The following is a 19,777-nucleotide window of genomic DNA, read 5'->3' on the forward strand; positions in this document are numbered from 1 at the left end:
AGGTAGTAGGCTGGGGTTACCCTCGCATCTTTGGTAGAGGGCACTGTGTTTTATCTGACCTGTGGGCCTCCCAAAGGGCCTTGAAAGTCCACCATTAGAAATACATTTCTCTGTCCCGTACATGACTTACTGTCCTGTCTTACCTCTCTATATGACCCCTCATAACATACGGCACAGGGCTGGGCAGCAAAGACCTGCTGACGGACCAGACTTATCAACTTTAAGCTAAGGGAATGATCTGAACAAAGTATCTCTAGAAGAGACTGTACACTAGGGGCTCTCAGCGATCAAGATCCTGGCATGAATCAACCATTCAGCTCTTTTCCAACAGGACAGAAAGAGGCCTTGGTTTGGAGGGTGGGTGGGATAGGGGGTGAGACAGAAAGAAAGTAGGGATGAAAGCCTGGGAAAAGAAGTCTGAAAGAGGGGCAAAAGAAGGCACCAGAAACCGTAGCTGCCTCCCCAATTTTACCTCTGCTCTCACTTTTTCCTGCACAAGAAGGTCATGGTAAAAAGCTAAAATCACTTGTCCTACATTTTAATGCCTTTCCCTTGGTAGTCTAGAGAGGAGGAAATCATCATCTCTTATTAAGAGTGATGTCTTCACTAAGCAACTGTCAATGAATTAATCATAAACCTGACATTTGTCTTAGAAATCTTACTTCACATTGATCTCTAGCTCTTGTGTTAAATGAATTTGATTTTTTCCTCACGAGTTTGTGTGGGGGGAGTCAAAAATCAATTTCATAGTGAAAAGCCAGTTTTGCATATTTACTGCTGTTGAAGGCCCTTCAAATGCAGGAGTGACCCTCATTTGGGTACAGTTTGTGGGGCTCCTCTTGAAAGAGGATTTAAGACAATCAAGTGGTATTTCCACTGATGTTCCCGTCAGAATGTGTTCTGTTCTCAGCCCAGCGTGGAAGCTAATATCATAAAGCTATTGTTTCAGTTTGCTTCCTGTGATACAAATCTCAATCGGCCGCCGAGACTCCCAGCCTGAATTTCTCAGCGCTGAGGTTTCCTCTCCAACATTCCCACACAGAACAGCCTACTGTGAAAATCAAAGGGAAACGTGTTACTAAGTAAAGAAGAAACTTCTCTAAAGCAAAACCTGGTCTTTTTTAGCCTTTTGAACTCTGAGGTATGCAACCAGCTATTTCCTATCATAAAGGGAGCCAACATCGACGCTCACCTTTGTTAGAAATGCTTCCATCATGGATCTGTGGTTTATTTTGACTTAGGAAGGCTTGGCAACTCTGCATTTTGCTAGAAATTGCTAGAAGGTAGTAAAAGGACAGTAAGGGTTTACACTGGGTTTTCATTTACATCATTTCCCCCAAAAAACCTATACTTATAAATCTATTTACTTGATCATAGTTGGTTTTATCGCTAGGCTATAACTTATCGAGAGCCTAATACATGGCAGCAAGAGGATAAGGATTTTAACAACCAACATCCTTGGACGGCACTGCAAGTGAGTACTGGCAGCCGCTTTGTGCAGCGGAGAAAGTGAGCTGGAGGGTGGTAAGGAGGTTTTCACAAGGCTGCAGAGAAGGAAGGCAGCCTGACTGAGGTTCTAGGGCAGGTCTAACTGCCCACAAATCCTGTACATCTTTTCATTGCGCTGCATGTTTTAAACAAGCAAAATATGATTAAGATTGTCTCGCATACAATTTCTAAAAACAACGTCAATAACTGGTCTAAAGAGTGTGTGGCAGCAACGTGGAAGAGGGGGCAGAGAGAGCCATCCATCACCTCCTCCCTCAGGTGATGCATGTTTCATGAGAACTGCTCCTTCAAGGACACCCAGATCAGATGACCAAATGTGGACACTTTTTATCCTTTTCTGTCACTTCTTTCCTCCGGACCGAGAGGACCAGAGCCAACACGCTGAGTGCTCCAGTGGGCCCAGGGAAAAGCCCAGCCAGAGGGCAGGCACTTTGTGTCCACAACTTGCAACAGGCCCTGGGCAGGGATATGTGAGGTCTTGCTGTGGCCACTCTGGTCCCATCTCCCCAGGTGTGTCTGGCCCACAGGGGGCTCTCGCCAGCACACTTGTAGGCAGACATGCTCAGAGCCTCTGATACATGTCCTGTCCAAGCCAACCCTGAACCACTGATGGGGTGGGGTGGCTATGCACGGGAGAGCTTGGAAACCCAAGGCCGTGCACCAAGAGCAGGGTAGAAACAGCCACTGAGTGTGTAAGGACCTCCCCTACAGACCCCACTGCTCAGGGCCAGCCCCCGATGCCTCCGTTTAACTTTGGTTCCCCACCAAGGAAGACCCCCTTTCTCCTCAATCACCAGGCCCCATCCACATCTTCAGGTGATGATGACCAAGTCTGCAGAATGCTCCTGCCCTCCGTGTCTCTGTTCCACTGGATTCAAAAGGACTTGAACTCCAGGTGCTAAATGTGTGCCTTTGCAGCAAAGTTAACTTTTCTGTGCCTCACTTCTAATCATCTGTGAAATGAGCAGAAACATCCTCCAAGCCCAAATTTAGTCAGAAAGCTGTCTCAGGATTAATGTATTACTCCTTTTGGGGACCCCTGTTGGTGGAGGAACAGGGGTGATGGTGGTGAAAGTAGTGAGGAACCCCAAGAAATCAGCGTCTAAAAGTGGAATTTCATTTCGTGTCTCAGTGTGGAATTTCAAGTACTGGAACAGGAAAGACGAGATGCTTCTGGGTGTGGGGAAGGGGTCTCTGTTTAGTCCTTAAGTCCTCCACTCCCTGTTCTGTGCAAATGGAAAGATGACTCCAACATGGCCAGACACGGCCCTCACCTGTCCTAGAGGACATGCTTCTTTAAAGGAAACAGGTACACCCACGCCCTGCGATGGCATCTCCAGGCCTTTCTTGGACGTCAGTCCATGGTTCCCTTTCTCTGCAGCATCTATGACACCACGCCTGCCATCGCCTTGCACTGTTTCTTTCAAAGTATTTTGAGAGCAAGATTTCACCCTGGGTTCTCTCCCTCCTGTCTGCTCTTTTCTGAGATGCTTTAGATTTACCCACTGCGCTGTCATCCTATTTTCTGAGTCTTCCCCCCATATCCTTCCTGTGCTCCTGGGCCCAGAATAGCACATGGCGCTCTGGCCTCCCCGCCTCACACTGGATTCCCTCTGTTCTGGGTTTCCTTCCCAGAATAGCCACTGCATAACAGGATGGCAGAGTCCACCCTGCTCCAAGGTACATGGCTCACTCGGGAAAACTGAAAACCAAGCACGAGAGAACTCCCCCTGCCGCCCCGCTCTGCTCACCACCTCAGACGAGGCTACTGACGGTGCCACGGCTGGGTGGGGGCGGTGGGCACAGAGGGGCGCAGCCCCCTGCCCAGTTCCCTTACAAAACTGGCAGACTAGAAAGGACTGACTGACTATCTGTCTGTCAGATCTGATATTGGCAGAAGCCCCAGGCCTCCTCCTCCTGGTCTGGACTAACAGGAAATGGTATTCTGAAGAAGATGAACTCTGAGCGGGAAAAAAGTTTTGTGACCTTGAGACTTGCAGAGATAGCAGGGAAGGTGAGAATTTGTGGGTTCTGAGGGGAGATGGTTATCTGTCCGGGGCTCCCCAGTGTGGCTGGGCCTGTGCTTCACAGACATTATCTCAGTTTATTCTTAAAGACACCCTGAGCAATAAGTATTCTAACTCCTTTTACGGATGAGGAAACTAAGGGCACAGACACTGAATAACCTGCCTGGCATCCTGGCTAGTAAGAGGGAAGGGTCACATGGGCACACCTCTGCCTTCTGGAGAAGGTGGCGGCGGACAAACACTAAGATGTTCCCTAAAGGATTCATCCAGCCTGGACTGGAGAGTGGATCTGCCAGCCGAGGGCATGGCAACTGGGAGCCAGCAGCAGCGGCTCTCGCTCTCCCAGCCCTTTGTGTCCCCTCAGCTGCCAAGGGCTTCAGCCCATGATTGTAATCACCGCCAAGGCCACTGCTGGAAAGAGGTGCAATAAAAGAAAACTAAATGCTAAGGATGGCATTGCTGTGGGTGGAAGGTGTGCAGAGTGGGGGTTCCTGAGGAGGAAAACCCCTGCTCTGTGCCCGTGGCCTTCCAGCTCTGGCTCCTGCATGTGAGAACACGGGGGTTGGGGCGAGGGGACAGAGGGAGGGGGCCCAGGGTTCGCGGCCTCACCAGAGGACAGGAGCTTGTGCGTGCGCAGGAAGCTGATGGCCAGCCGCATGATGGAGGCCTTGTCCAGGTGCGAGCTCACGCTGTGCGGCAGGGGCAGCTCGTGCGCCAGCTCATAGAAGACCTCTGTTTCCTTGCTCCGCCGGCACCTGGCTGCATCTCGGGACTTCTCCTTCCTCCTCTCGGAGCTGCTCCTACATTGAGAGACAGGGGTTAGTCTCCAGAACATCACTGCCATCCCATCACACCCCCGGTCATCACACCCTCAGGACTCCCCCATCCAAGGCATGGCCAGACTCGCCGCTGGGCTGATGTGGGCTCACATCGGTCACCTGGGCCACAGGTGACAGAGCTCTGCCTTTGTGGATCTCGTGTCTTCTCAGCCACCCTCCCATCCCGCACGCCATGGAGTCCACACCAGGGCTTCCAGTGGGTGAAGTCTGAGCAAAGACTTGCTGGTTGAGTCAATCCACTGGCAATGCCCAGGGCTATCTGGGGACTGAGGTGAGCGTCCAGGACAAAGAGGGAAGTGTGAGGAAGCTGTGGCCAGTGGCTTAGATGGCTGTGTCAAAGCCTCTGGAGAGCAAGATGAAGAACTGCTTCTGGAAAAAATGCTTAAACAACTAAGCCCAGTACTGGACCTTAGATTCCATTTCATATCAGTGATTTCCATCACAAAAATTGAAAACGCCACTAGAGCCCAGGAGCAGTCAACCAGACGGACACCTATCCGTCTGATGTCCCAAGCACACACCTGCCAAGGGTTAAAAAGGACCAAGCACAGACACGATTCCTCTCTGATCTACCAGCAGAGGCTTCCAGTCAGCCTCATCTCCCTTCGTGCAGGAGAGAGGTCCACTTGCCAGCTCTGTACATTTATATTATTTAAACTGATTAGCCTCAGTTTTCTCATTGGTAAAATGATAATACAGTACTTGCCCCACAGAGTTAATGTTGAGGACTGACATGTGATAACACGTGGAAAATCTTTAGTGCCAGGGCTATCCTGATGGTAAAGCAGTGTTAGCTAATAGTAATAACAAATTTGTCCATGAAGAGATGAGCATGAGAGCAAAAATGTTACAAAAGAGTACAGCAGAATCCTATTTTCATGGAAATATATGTTTTATACATAACACCTCTTATACAGGAAAAATCTAGAAATATAATAAAATACTAACGATTATTATTCTTACAGCTGCCCTGTGTATGGTGCTTACTATATTCCAGGGATGGTGTTAATCACTACTGCACTGGCTCCTTTAATTCTCACAACTAACCTTGGAAGTAGTTATTATTATCCCTAATTTACAGATGAGGAAATGGGTCGATGGAGGCTAAGTATTGTAGTCCCTCCTTTATTCACGGAGATTCATTCCGAGATCCCCAGTGGACGCCTGAATGCACCGACAGTCCAGGAACCCTACAAGTACTGTTTTTCCCTGGACGAATGGGCAGGTAGCATATACAGCACAAACACACCGGACAAAGGAATGATTCACGTCCTGGGTGGGATGGCAGGAGATTTCATCATGCTTCTCAGAATGGCATGAGACGGAAAACTTATGAATTATTTCTAGAATTTTCCATTCAATATTTTCATCCTGGGATTGACTCTGCGGAACTGAAATCACAGAAAGTGAAACCACGGATAAGGGGGGACGGCCGTTAATTCACCTGCAGCCTCTAAGACAGCCTCTAGGTAGGGAAGTGGGACCCTACACCAGGCATCTGGGCCCCAAACTCTAGGCTCTTACCCACCAATGATGTCCTGTCTCCCTATCTTCAAAAACGTTCATAGTGTCAGGTCAGTGAGGTGAGGAGATTTTTTAAGTGCTTATTCATATTTTCTTATGTTTCTATAAAGTACCTATATTGCTTGTTTAATAAACAAGTGTCCAATGATGCTCATAGCTCTCAAGGCCTCAACCAACCAGCTCCGACTTGCTCTGTCTATCCTTTCTCCTGAGAGTTCTAAAACCAAAGGTTACTTCTCTTTTTGTTTGGCTTTGCAGCCTGTTATCTGGACAGAAAAAAAAAAAAAAAAAATCAGTATTTTTGGGATTCCCCAAATGTTGACACACCATCTCTCAAACCCCTCAAGATTTGGGGATGCCATCTCTCAAACCCCTCAAGATTTGGGGCAGAGGCACTGTTTCGACTTTACAACATGCTTTATTTAAAAAAAAAAACAGAACACCCAGCGCTCCTTGGATGGATTAAGCATTGTAGATTCAGAATGCAAGAAGAAACTCCAACAGCTCTCGATGGTCTGGAAGAACCTTCTGAAAAACTGTAAAATGGGTGGGATTGTTTTTCTTGCCCTATCTCCCTTTTCTGTTTCCTTTACCAAACCTGCTTCCTCCGTGCCCACCACCCCCACCCCACCCCCGATGACTTTCAGCTGTTACAGCTCTGGGCCCTGTGCCCCGCCCATCCTCACACCCATCCCTCAGAGCCTGCCCGTAGGATCATTCTGCTTTCGCTCCAGCCGGTAGTGGCAGTTTGTATACTAGTCCCTCCCAGTTGCCTTTAAATCCTGACCTCTGATTGTGGAGCACAAGCGGTTGGTCAAGGTTTGCAGGTGTTCTGGACCAGGAAGGGAGGGTGGGAAAGAGGCAGGATGCTGTGATTGTACCCATCGCACCTGTGTGTCATGACAGCAGGTAAAGGAGAGCCGGTGTCTTTAGGACATTGAGTCCACTCTCCAGCACCTATGTTCACGCTTTCTGAAAAAAGCATCATCAACACGTGATCAGCCATTAGAAGCCTCTAGAGAAAGCCTGGGCTTTCCTGGTGGCTCAGTGGTAAAGAATCCGCCTGCCAATGTAGGAGATGCAGGTTTGATCCTGGGTTGGGAAGATCCCCTGGAGAAGGAAATGGCAACCCACTCCAGCATTCTTGCCTGGAAAATCCCATGGACAGAGGGACCTGGTGGGCTACAGTCCATGGGGTCACAAAAAGCATTGGACACTACTTAGCGACTAAACAACAACAGTAACAAGAGAAGGCATCCTGAGTGAAACAGACACCAGCACAGGCTGTGACCTTCATGCCAAGATCTGCACACACAGTGCTTCCCTTTCCCATCACCCTTTCCTTGAAGCGGAAGAGCAGACAGAGAGGAAGAGCCAGGGAAGGAAAAGGCTGTCTGGAGTTGGCACTCTGTCCGGCAATGGCCTTTGAGATTTGGCTCCTACTATGTTCCCTTCACCCTGCTTATTTAACTTCTATGCAGAGTACATCATGAGAAATGCTGGACTGGAAGAAACACAAGCTGGAATCAAGATTGCTGGGAGAAATATCAATAACCTCAGATATGCAGATGACACCACCCTTATGGCAGAAAATGAAGAGGAACTAAAGAGCCTCATGATGAAAGTGAAAGTGGAAAGTGAAAAAGTTGGCTTAAAGCTCAACATTTAGAAAACTCAGATCATGGCATCCGGTCTCATCACTTCATGGGAAATAGATGGGGAAACAGTGTCAGACTTTATTTTTCTGGGCTCCAAAATCACTGCAGATGGTGACTGCAGCCATGAAATTAAAAGACGCTTACTCCTTGGAAGGAAAGTTATGACCAACCTAGATAGCATGTTTAAAAGCAGAGATATTACTTTGCCAACAAAGGTGTGTCTAGTCAAGGCTATGGATTTTCCCTGTGGTCATGTATGGATGTGAGAGTTGGACTGTGAAGAAGGCTGAGCACTGAAGAATTGATGCTTTTGAACTGTGGTGTTGGAGAAGACTCTTGAGAGTCCCTTGGACTGCAAGGAGATCCAACCAGTCCATTCCGAAGGAGATCTGCCCTGGGATTTCTTTGGAAGGAATGACGCTAAAGCTGAAACTCCAGTACTTTGGCCACTTCATGGGAAGAGTTGACTCATTGGAAAAGACTCTGATGCTGGGAGGGATTGGGGGCAGGAGGAGAAGGGGACGACAGAGGATGAGATGGCTGGATGGCATCACTGACTCGATGGACGTGAGTCTGAGTAAACTCCGGGAGTCGGTGATGGACAGGGAGGCCTGGCGTGCTGCAATTCATGGGGTCTCGAAGAGTCGGACACGACTGAGCGACTGATCTGATGATGTTCCCTTGGCTGCACAAATGTTTACTGACACTTTTGTGCTGAATGCTGCACTGAGAACCTTACATATAGTACCTCATTATAATCCTCTTAATGGGACAATTATGGGAGGCATTGTGAGCATAATTTACACATGTGGGAACTGAGACCCAGACATCATATTTAACTTCTCAAGGTCACAAGCTAGTGCCTGTATAAGCCCCTGGAGACAGTACAGTCAGGGAGCAGATACCTAGAAGTCCTGAGACACGTAGGTGCTCACTGTCTAATTCCATCCTCACCACCTACATGTGAGATGGGCAAGGCAGGCACTGCTGTTGTCCCCATTTCACAGATCTGGAAACTGAGGCCCTGTCAGGTTAAGTTACTAACCTAGGACAGTTCAGTTAATTAGCAGCTGGGCTAGGACTAGAACCCATCTCTTCTCAGGCCAAAACACACTCTTTCTATTGCTTAATGGTAGGAGATAGTGGCTTTAACAAAAATAAACAGCAACGTCTTAACATTGAGAAAAAGAAAGGTTGAGAATCTCACAGAGACTCTCGGTTTAAATGTCTGAGCTCCGCTTCAGGTACCTTGTTTTTACAGTAGTACTCTGGGACCAGCATGACCTTAATTGGATTATCTAGGTAACCTCGACACAGCCCAGAGATAGCTGTCTAATGTTGACTCTTGGAAAAACAGACAGACGTGTAGCACTGCCATCACTGTATTAGCAACACGAAGAAATACAGCTAAATGTGAAGTAAGACCTGCCTTGACCCAACTGACGCACCCCATTGACCTCACCCCATCAACCACAGGCTGGGCCTCTCAAGTCAACAGACCAAGGGACAGGGAGTTAGGAGGACTGGTTTTAATACACTGGTTAATACACTTGTATTGATACTGGTTTTAATACACTGGCAACCCATTATCTTGCTATCTGATGTTGAGATAGTACCCCAATGGCCTCATCTGTGAAACGGGAGCCTTCTCCTGTCTTCTTTGTCAGGATCAAGTGAGACAAGCATAGAAGGGATGGGAGTACTAGAAAGCTCTCCACCATGGCTGATATTAATGATCCCACTGCCAGGCTAACCTGAGCACTAGTTGCAGTCAGACTTTGGCCCTACAGCTGCTGGTCACCAAGTCACCACGTGTCAGGGCTGCAGTTTCATTTGTTGGTCAGGCTGATTTTGACCAGTTTGTTGGGTCATGTTGCTGGTCCTTAGGTCAACGAGGCTTCATGTCCTGAAGTACATATGCCTTATTTTCTCTCCCTAGATGGGTCCTAGAATTCACTGCAAAGACCAGAATTTTTATTTTTAATGATAATTCTAGACATGCCATGTTACAATTCTCTGGTTTATTTATTTTTTGGTAAAAATATATTTTATCTAAGTTTTCCAGATCATCAGAAATGTATTTCTCACTCCAGTTTATCTTTCTACAAAGTCCCTCTTCTTATCCTTCTTGGTGGCCTTCCTGTGACCATGGGGTGGTCCTGTACAATATCACGGTATATGGAATATATAATTTGAACATGGCCCTGGTTGACTGTGTCCTTATGCAGACCCAGAAGTATTCACTGAGCTCCGTTCTGGACCTTGTGGCTGAGGTGCACATTCCTTGTTCTCGAGGAATATGCAGTCTGATTGGGGTGCCAACTTGAAACATCCCTGTTAACCAGACAAATAAGTACAGACAAAAAGCACAACAGGTGGTTCAGATGAGAGACAAGCTGGTGGCCACAAGCAAGGTCAAGGCAGGCTCGCCAGGGAGGCTCCAGCTGATCCCAGAAGGACAAACGGCGGTACCCTCACAGTATTTGAGGGGTGTAGAGAGCACTTTTTTTTTTTTTACATGTTATCTCACGTGAGTCTCATAAAATCCCTGAGAAATAGAAATCATCATCCCCATCTAATAGATGAAGAAGTGGGAGATGTAGACAGATGAAGTGACTTGCTAAAAACATGGTCTCAAACCTAGTTCTGGGTTCAAGGTCAACGTTTGTCCACTGGCAGCAAGGAAGCTGCTATTTTCTGTCTACTTTCAATATGGACCAGGCTGTGTTAGGTATTTTCCCACCAACTGGATGTCCATGTACACTACAGGAAGGAGGGGCGGGGACGATGGAAAAGAGACACTGACATAAAGATTCCTTGGTGGGGTGGGAGGAGAGGCTGCCTTAGGTGAGCATCCCACTCACCTTGGGAAAAGAGCTGGAAGCTTAGGAGTAGGATTAAGAACCAGTTGTTGTTCTGACTCACTGTGATCCCTGGACTGCAGAGCACCAGGCTTCCTTGTCCTTCACTATCTCCCACAGTTTTCTTAAATTCACGTCCACTGAGTCAGTGACGTCATCCAACCATCTCATCCTCTGGTGCCTCCTTCTCCTCCTGTCTTTAATCTTTCCCAGCCTCAGGGTCTTCTCCAAGGAGTCAACTCTTCGCATCAGGTGGCCAGAGCTCAAAAGGGGTGTGAGTAGGAAGAAGGGGAATTGGGGCAGGATGCAGGCTGCATCACTCAGGGCTGAGAGTCTGGTGCAGGGCCATCAGAAGCAGCTCCGTGCGGCTCTGTGCTGCTCCGTAGAAGCCGCAGGTTCAGCCTATATGAATGTCTCTCTTCACGCTGCAGCTGGAGACCAAACGGCGTCTCTCACTTTGGGGGGACATTTTCATATACACAAATGTATATTCTTTCCAAGTTAAAATCTCAAATTCTGAAACATTCTATCTCAACTAAGGGAAACAACCAGGCAGCCAGTCAAAAGATAAAACAAAAATGACTGTCCTAAAGCTTCAGCAGATGCATGCTACAGGTTAAACAGGGAGAAACCTCTTTGCCCAGAGCTTCATTATCTTAGAAAGTCTCTAATTTTGGAGTCATTGCTCTAAGGCTGGCTTAGGGATCCCTACTTAAGTCAGTAATGGAACCATTATTAGCCTGGCCTGGGGCCCCTGAGATGTCACCCTCTACACCAAGGGGGTTGGTTGTTTAATTAGCCATAGTCTCCTGACCTTTAGTGTGATTAGGGTTCCCATGACTAATGCCTGTAGGCCATCAGGGTGTCAAAACAATATACCTGTTCCCTGTAAGGTTAGATGGCTTAGAAGCAGAATGGATTTTTAGCAGGTTAGGGAGAGAGAGACTGAAACTAATTGAGCCGGCTTGAATCAGTCTGTTGGCTGGTGGTGAAATTCTAAGCTGGTACCAATTTGCAGGAGGCTATAAAGGGATGAAACAAAGGTCAAATGCAACGGGAGGGTGTCCCTTCACTGAGGCTGCACTGCACGAGGGGTGCCTGAAGGGAGGAATGTGCTCCAGATCCCAGCAATCAGGATCCCACCCAGGAGTGGCTGCCCTACACAGAGGGGTTGACGGCTTCGTGGATTAAATCAGAGCAGAACCAAAGCTGGTGCCACTCAATCTTGGCTGCTCATGGCAATCACCAGAGAAGCCTCAAAAAATGGATGCCTGACCTGGCATCTGGGGTTTTAAAGCTTCCCCTGTGATTCTCCTCTGCAGCTAGGGCTGGGAAACCACCACTGCAAAGCAGTGTGCTTTAAAAATAAAAAAGCTTTTTTTTTTTTTTTTGGAAGAAAAAAGGGAACTGATATTTATTGAGCACAGAGGCTAGGTGCATTTCATAAACATTCTCCTCTGATCCTTACATTACGCAGCGACACTGGTCCCAGTTTTGTAGAACGGTGGATCTCAACTTTAGCCTGCAGGAGAATCACTTGGAGGGTCTATTAACAGATTTCTGAGTCTGTGATCACGGGTCTTTGGAGGACTGAAATAAATGCAGATGTACTTAAACCTAACCACATCTCTTCTCCTATCATGGACTGTGTCCACCCTCATTATGTACAACAAATCTGAGGTCACCATCGTAAACCAAAGTTATTTTATCTAGGAGCTCATGTGACCATCAGTGCCCCAGAGGTATAACTGACAGAAAGAGGGAGGTGAAAATAAGGAGACAGATTTGAATCGAGGCTACATACAAGCCAACAACCCTCCAATACAGCCACCTGGGGAGAAGGCACAAACTTTATTCTAGTGAAATGGCCATTTGTTGTTGCTGTTTAGTTGCTGAGTCATGTCCCACTCTTTGTGACTCCATGGACTGTAGCCCACCAGACTCCTCTGTCCATGGGATTTTCCGGGCAAGAGTACTGGAGTGGGTTGCCATTTCCTCCTCCAGGGGATCTTCCCAACCCACGGATCGAACCCACGTATCCTGCATTGGAAGGTGAATTATTTATCATTGAGCTACCTAGGAAGCCCTAAATGATCACTGCACTAAGTATTTGGGGAGGTCTTTTAGAAAGGACCTCAGAGCCACACAAATCCATCATAATACTTCAGAGAACTAACTTGATTTCAAATTGCAAACAGTATTATCCTGTTTAGCCACCCCTTTTAGTCACAGACTTGGCTGTAGATGGATCTCAGTTGTTTGAAAGAATAAAATATGCCCTCAAAGATAAGGCCTTGCCACAATTGAAGGCATTGAAAAGAATGGTCTTTGGCTCTGAAGGCAGTTCCAAAGGAGTGGCAAAAATGCTTTAGAAGAGGGTGGTGTGGCCAACTTTCTGGATGTGTTCTGATGTTTGCCTAGAGGCAGTAGTGAAGTATAGGGGACTCTATTACATAAGTTATATATTATATAGGAAAGGAAAAGGCATCAAAATTATCCAGGTGAAACAGAAGAAATTAAACGAGCAAATTCAGTAGAAACTGGGCAGATCAGACAGAACTTGACAAGGGTGGAAGGCACTATTCACTCTTCAATATGCATGCCTTGGGGAGAGGACTGGCCTCTGCCCTGAAAGAGAGCACAGGCCAACTGGGAGATTAGACTAATACTACAGACTGGGGCATCAAAAGCCCTGAAAGAAGGGATACAAAGAAGAGAGGAGGGCTGGAGAGGCAACAGAGGCCTGCCCTTAAGGAGGGATCCTGGAAGCGTCTTACTTCTCAACCTCCCCACCACCCCTGTCTTGAGGCTAAGCCCCCAGGCTGCCTGACCCCTCAGATGGTCTGTGCCTGGGGAGACAGGGCCTGGACTGCATTCAGCACTGACAGTAATGTCTGGGGCCCACCCAACATGGCCCTCTAATGGTCAGATCTGCTCAGGGCCCACTGGAGATGCTTATCTGGTGGCCTCCTAGGCCCCAGGCAGCCTTGGGGAAGAGAGCAGCAGACCCAATTACTGGGCAGCTCCGTAGGTACAGCCCATCTGGGGCTCCAGATAACCCAGCTCCTCACGTCATCTGAGGACATGTGCAGTCCCCAGCCCAGCGGGGAAAAGCATGCGTGCCCAGGAGTAACAGTGACAAGCTGGCTCTATGCTGAGCTTCACCAAGCCCAGGACTTAGTGTCGTTCTCTGTTCAATACATTGCATTTGTATCACTCGTTACAGATTACAGCACACTTTATACATTAATCTGTAAATCTTACCCAGCAGGGAACAAAGAGCAAGTACTGTTATTCCCATTTTAGAGATGAGGAAAATAGAGGCTCAGAAAGGTACTGGAATGTGCGGAGCTGGAACCAAACCCCTGAGCTCTGACTTTTTCCAGGACACATAACAGAGCCCATTGCCAAGAAGCACTTGATGGTTCACACAATTGGAAACAGACCTTCATTATGCATTACCATCGCATAACCTAGTTTAAGATAACACTTTTTAAAAAGGCTTTGGTGGAAGGGTATTGCACATTTAGTGCAGGCAATTTTGAAAACACAAAAAGTACAGAGAAAAAAATTGAGATCTCATTGGATACATGGCTTGTTACTTAACATTTATCACATTTTAGAGAACTCTCTAAAGATACTCCTAACAGCCAGCAATGTCATACTGTATGGGTGGATCACAATGTGCTGCACTGTTGATCAAAGTATGGCTTCTAGTTTCTAGCTGTTATAAATAACACTATCATAACTACCTTTCTATCAGGTGTTGCCTTTTAATTTATACATTTTTATATGATATAAGATGACACATATCCAGCTTGCTGCCAGCTCCCCATGACTTTCTCACCATGATCACCTGTGGAAGTTGAAGAGATGAGTTTGGGAGCAGCATCTTCAGACCACAGCTGCCATTACTGAATGCAGAGCCCCAGAGGAGGTGCTACCACAGGGAGACAGCCAGAGAAGCACAGCAGGATGTGCATACTGTCTCAGCAACTTTCCCTGTCCTCTGACCAGCTCTCTCAGGCTTCCTCTTTCCCTCATGCCATGCCCAGGTTAAAACATCTGAAGAGAGATGACTAATTGGAACTGAAACTGGAGAATCCAGTTCTGCAAAGATGGCCACTCCTGTTGGTCAGTAGGAACTCAGCTCCAGCGTAAAAATAAGGTGTTATTTCTGTCTGCCCTGACCGCATCATGTCCCATGCACCGAGAGAGAAGACTCCCCATAAAGAGGAGGAAAGTGAGCAGCCACCTGGCTCCCTACTGGTCTCTCCAGCCTCCGATGCCCACTCCTGCCTGCCCTACCGCACCGTGCAGACTCCAGCTGGGGGACTAGTTAATCCCAGCAAGCTGAGGGGCTGCTGCTGCTGCTGCAGCTAAGAAAGGACCACATGCAACACTTGTCCCTTGCTAAAGAACTCTCACCGCACCACCTCTGATTTAATCCTGACACAATCTGATGAGGTAGGCCTGTATCACCCCATTTCACACATGAGGAAACAGACTCCAGGGATGTTTGTGACGTGCCCTGTGTCACCCAGCAATGGAGCCAGCACTCAAACCTACCATTTGACCCCAAATCCCATACTGTTGATGGCAATCGGGCAACCTTCCCCAAAATGCTCACAGGCAGATCCCTCTCACGGGTTCAGAAGGTTTAGCTGTATTGGGGTGAAGCCCTCTAAGCATATTTAATGTGATGAGTCTTGGTTGGGATGCAGCAGAGGGAACATCACATTCACCCTCTTGTCTTAGGTCAGTCTCACCAGTCCCACAATAACCAACCAGGCCCAGTAGGATCCCCTTTCTCTGCTTGGAGATGTCTGTTTCACAAAGAAAAAAAGTTCCTACTTTGCTATCAGCATCTATAGACATCAGAAAAGACTAGGGCTTCCCTGGTGGCTCAGATGGTAAAGAATCTATCTGCCTATAATGTGGGAGCCCTGGGTTCAATCCCTGGGTTGGAAAGATCCCTTGGAGAAGGAAATGGCAACCCACTCCAGTATACTTGCCTGGGAAATCCCATGGACAGAGAAGCCTCGTAGGCTACAGCCCACGGGGTTGCAAAGAGTCAAACACAACTGAGCAACTAACACTTTCCCTGGCTTTCTACACACACACAGGTTACACATTCCACTCTTGATAAATGCTTTTCCTTGGTGCCACTTCCCTGGGCGTGAGGGTGTTGCCCCACACCCAAGCTGGTACCAGATCTGATCAAGGGTTTTCCCTAGGGCTTCTCTCTGTCAGCAGCCTACTTCCTCTGAATCCCACAAGCTTCCAACAGCACAATCTGTGGTTTGGCTCCAGCCATTCTGCCTAGGCGGCCATCCTGTTCCTACAACACTGCCTTCAACTAAGGGAACTGATAGAGAAATTGCACAGCAGAGGGATAAAGAAAAAAAAAAAAAAGCCCTGCCCCAGATGTAAAATGATTCCCCAGCAGGAGGCAAGCACTTACCCTGGAGGGAGTGGGAAGCAGCTTACTGTCCCCATAGAGGCTAAGACCTAGCCCCTCTCTTCTATTCCCCACACCTTTCTGGAGGACATGGTCTTCATCCCTCGGTTTGTCTAATCGCACTCATCCGGCAGGACCTCCCCAGGTCCGTTTTTTCCAGGAAGGCCTCGCTTATGCTGACCTCTCCACCTCCCAGTTCAGAGACCCTGCATTGCATCATCAGGCCCTGACTTGTCCTCCACTCACTTCACTTCTGTAGCCTTTGTCTCCTCACTAGAACAACCATTCTGGAGGGAAAGGACCCCACCATCTGCTCCTCTGGTGTGCTCCAAAGCATAAACAGTACAGAGTAGTAGGAACTGGAGACATTAGATAAAAACCACTTAAATGGTTTCCATTCTGTGAATTCTTCAAAATTGCTCACTGTTCTAGATCATTCATGAAAATTCGAATCCAATTCTTAATTAGAATAAAAGATTTCCATCTAAGAAGAGCCCCAGTGCAGAGACACTTCAAGATGTTTGTGTGTTTCCCCAACTCTTTGAATCAGAGTTGAGGTCTAAACCAGTGCTGCTGACAGCCGCCCGTGGAGTCACACAGACCAGCACTTCTCAAACCTGCCTCTGCCTACAAAGCACCCCAGGACCCTGTTACAAAGCAGCTTCTGACTCACAGGTCTGGGCTGGGGTCTGAGGTTCTATATTTCTAACCGCCTCCCAGACGATGCTAATTCTACTGTCCACGTCCACAGTTTAAATAGAAAGAGACCCAAGGACACATGAGGCCTGGAGATCAAGGACGTGAGGGAGATACCAACGTCTGGCTGGGTCAGTGCTCCCCAGAGATGCCATCCTTATCCATCCATAGTCACCTAAAGTCTAACAAGTTAGGTCTCCTCTTCTGCCAGGAAGCATCTGACTTCTTCTGTTTCTTGATAGGATTTCATCAAGCCCTACTTTGGAGTCCCTCTCCTCCTTCACATCTTCACCACTATCATCTCATCCCTTCTTGTCTCTTAAAACTCCATCCCTTGGGGGGCAGTTCCAGCCCTACTTCCCCAGACACTTGCCCGGCCACTCTCACTCCCTCCTCCAAGGCACCTCTCACCCACATTTCTCACTGGCCCTCCTTAAAGGTTTCCCAGTCTTGCTGGCTTTTCTACACAAATCTCCTGCTGCTATAACTAGACTGCAAGAAAGTGCCTTGGGGTGGGGCACAGACACAACATCATCTACTTCAGTGTATCCTTCAGGGAACCTTGGACCACAGCAGACAAATTAAATATCTGCTACTCGACTTTAAGGACAATTCAAGTGTGCCCTTTACTCATCTCCTTTGCCTCTCAGGGAGGAAAAGAAAGTGATCCCGGCTGTCTTGGCCTCCGTCCCCAGTCCTGGGCCTTGCTCCTCTCCCGGGAGCTGCAGCTGGGCCAGCCTAGACTGTGTTTTGTTCTCCGAGACTCCTTTCCCCTTAAGGGAAGAGTTAAAGCACTGGGAAGGCTGCTTCCCACTTGGAAATCTCCATTTCCTCATGCAGTGTGAACAAGAGAACATCTATGATCAGAGACCGAGTGAGCCAACTGCACAGGGAGTGAACTCGCTCTGAATGGGGCTGCTCTAACGCCAGCCAAGTCAAGTCATTAAGATGCCATCCCTGAGGTGCGGCCCCCAGCGTCACCTCGAGACAGTCCCTCAAATCTTGCCGGCAGAGGGGATGAATGGGGAGCCCAGAGCCTGCTAAAAGCAGGCTCTTTCATGAGCGGGGGCCAGGACCTCTGCACTGACACCATGGTTGGGGGGCGGGCGGCTGGGGTGCTGCAGAGGAAGCAAAGGAGAAGTCCTCTTGCCCCTCTACTTCCCTTCTCACTACACAGAACTAAAATTAACCCCCTGCTCTACACCAAACTGCCCAAATGATTGCTCCTCAAAAGGCAACCAAGGAGGGGGGAGAGTAGGGGCAGCGGGGGAGGTAATAACATTAGAGAAAATATGCACAATGCCAAAAATAATCACTGTGTCATGAGAAAACAGAACTGGGCCGCCTCAGGGGCCAGCGCTGGGTATATTCAGGAAGGAGGGGGCAGAAATTCCCCTGGCAGTGTCGTCAGACATTCTGGCTGGAAAAAAAACTTAAAAAGCCCCAAACTGGAACAGACAGTGGTCAGGGAGAACTCAAGTACAGAACATGATTTTAAGGGTTGGTTCTCTGCTCTTTATTTTAGACACTTCAATTTCAAAGAAAGAAACATTTGTTCAGACTTCTAATCAGAACTGATGCCTGATCATACGTTAATAGTGGAATATCCACAGGATCTGCTTTACTAATCCCAATTTGACACCAGAACTTGCGGTGCCTGGTATTTAAAGTATTTCAGAACAGCAAGGGTCGGGGTGGGGGGAGGCACAGGTTCTCTTATTCCTCCTCCTATTCCATACCCCTTCTAGCCTCCCTGTTTATAGCAAAGACAAAAAAAAAAAAAAAAGACAGAGAAAGGAACCCAGAAAGAACTCAAGATCCTTTCTCTCCTTTAGAACCACAATTTTCAGCCTGTTTACATGGTCACGTTAAGTCCCTGCTTTGTTCATTTCTGCCTCCTCATACTATGATGTGAAGTGAGATAGATATTCATGCACGTTTAGGAAGCTACATTCCATTTTTTTGTACAGAAGTCATCAAAAACCATGGGAAATGCCAAAGAGTCTTCCTCACATTACTATCATGCTCTCAAGTGATAATATTGAGTAATTTGGGAAATACGTTGTGTGCCCGCCCCCGCCCCCCCCACCAGCAACCACTTTTTCTCTCCACTCATTCAGTAAGTATTTGTAAATCGCTTTTCATGTGCCGGGGCTGTGAGCAATAGAATGAAAGATGGAATGACCACACCTGACCTCAGGGAGCTTGTAGAGAAGTGAAGAGTCAAGTCCTGAAGGAACGGCCTGGGGGTCAGCAGATGCCATGGGAGTTTGAGTGGAGAAAGTATGTAAAGCTGGACAACATGGGGAGAGCCTGTCACCAAAGGGGGAATTCGAAGGAGGAGCAGATAACAGGGAGGTAATCATGAGGGCAGGCGGGGTAAGAACAAAGATACTGCTGGGGAGTGAGCAGGGATGCCAGGGGTCAGGAGACATACTGGAGGTGGGTGCAAGACGGGAAAAGCCCAAATGGGGAGAATAACTTCACTCAGCACACAGGGCTGAGCGGCCAAGCACAGAGGAGGGCTGTCAACGATAATAAAGCTGCTGAGTCGGTAACCGCCGGCCCGACTGACCAGTTAGCGGTTGACCTAGCGGGCGGTGGGCAGTATAGAACCAGCCTGGACCCCTCTTCTTCTGGTTGTGCTTCTGCCACAGTGGACAGCAAATATGAGAACCCTTCTTCCTTGGGAGCAGAGCCAGGGGAAACAAGTCCCTTTGTTAAGAGTTCTAAATATGGCAGCAACCCTTGGGCCACCACGAGCAGGAGCCTCGGTCCAGCCCACAGAGACTTCGGCAAGGCATTCTTGCTGAACAGTTACTCAGACACTGCCCATGGGACAGAAAACAAACTTGAGCAAGGTCGCACGCCTCCTCGGGCTCCAGCGGTGTTGCATTTGTTTTCAGACTTTAGCCCCCATCCTCTAGCTGTTTTCCCTTGCCTCTCACCTCGTTGACCACGGATCAAGAAGAATACACTTTCAACCAGATCTCAGAGAGAGGACCGGCACACCAGCCCACCCCTGTTTTCCCCAAGCTATTTCAGCATGTCATTCCCCTATTTAAAAAAACAGGGGCAGCTCCCTACTGCCCTCACCATGACGTTCAAGCTGTGGATGCCCCTCAAGGTCTTTTTCCTTACCTGAAATGCGATCCCTCCTTTCCTACATTCCAAACCCTGTACTTTCAGAACCAACACAGGC

At 48.1% G+C, this 19,777-nt stretch overlaps 1 protein-coding gene across 1 annotated transcript in view; it reads right to left on the reverse strand.

Moving 5' to 3' along the window:
• The window catches only part of EPAS1 (endothelial PAS domain protein 1), a 92,188-nt gene that overhangs the window by 35,761 nt on the left and 36,650 nt on the right, over nt 1–19,777 (reverse strand). The window contains exon 2 of the mRNA XM_070379637.1: nt 4,146–4,336. Within this exon, the coding sequence (XP_070235738.1) occupies nt 4,146–4,336 (191 nt within the window). The remainder of the gene's footprint in view (nt 1–4,145; nt 4,337–19,777) is intronic.

Source organism: Bos mutus, chromosome 11 (genome assembly GCF_027580195.1).
Source record: "Bos mutus isolate GX-2022 chromosome 11, NWIPB_WYAK_1.1, whole genome shotgun sequence".
NCBI classification, from domain to species: Eukaryota; Metazoa; Chordata; class Mammalia; order Artiodactyla; family Bovidae; genus Bos; species Bos mutus.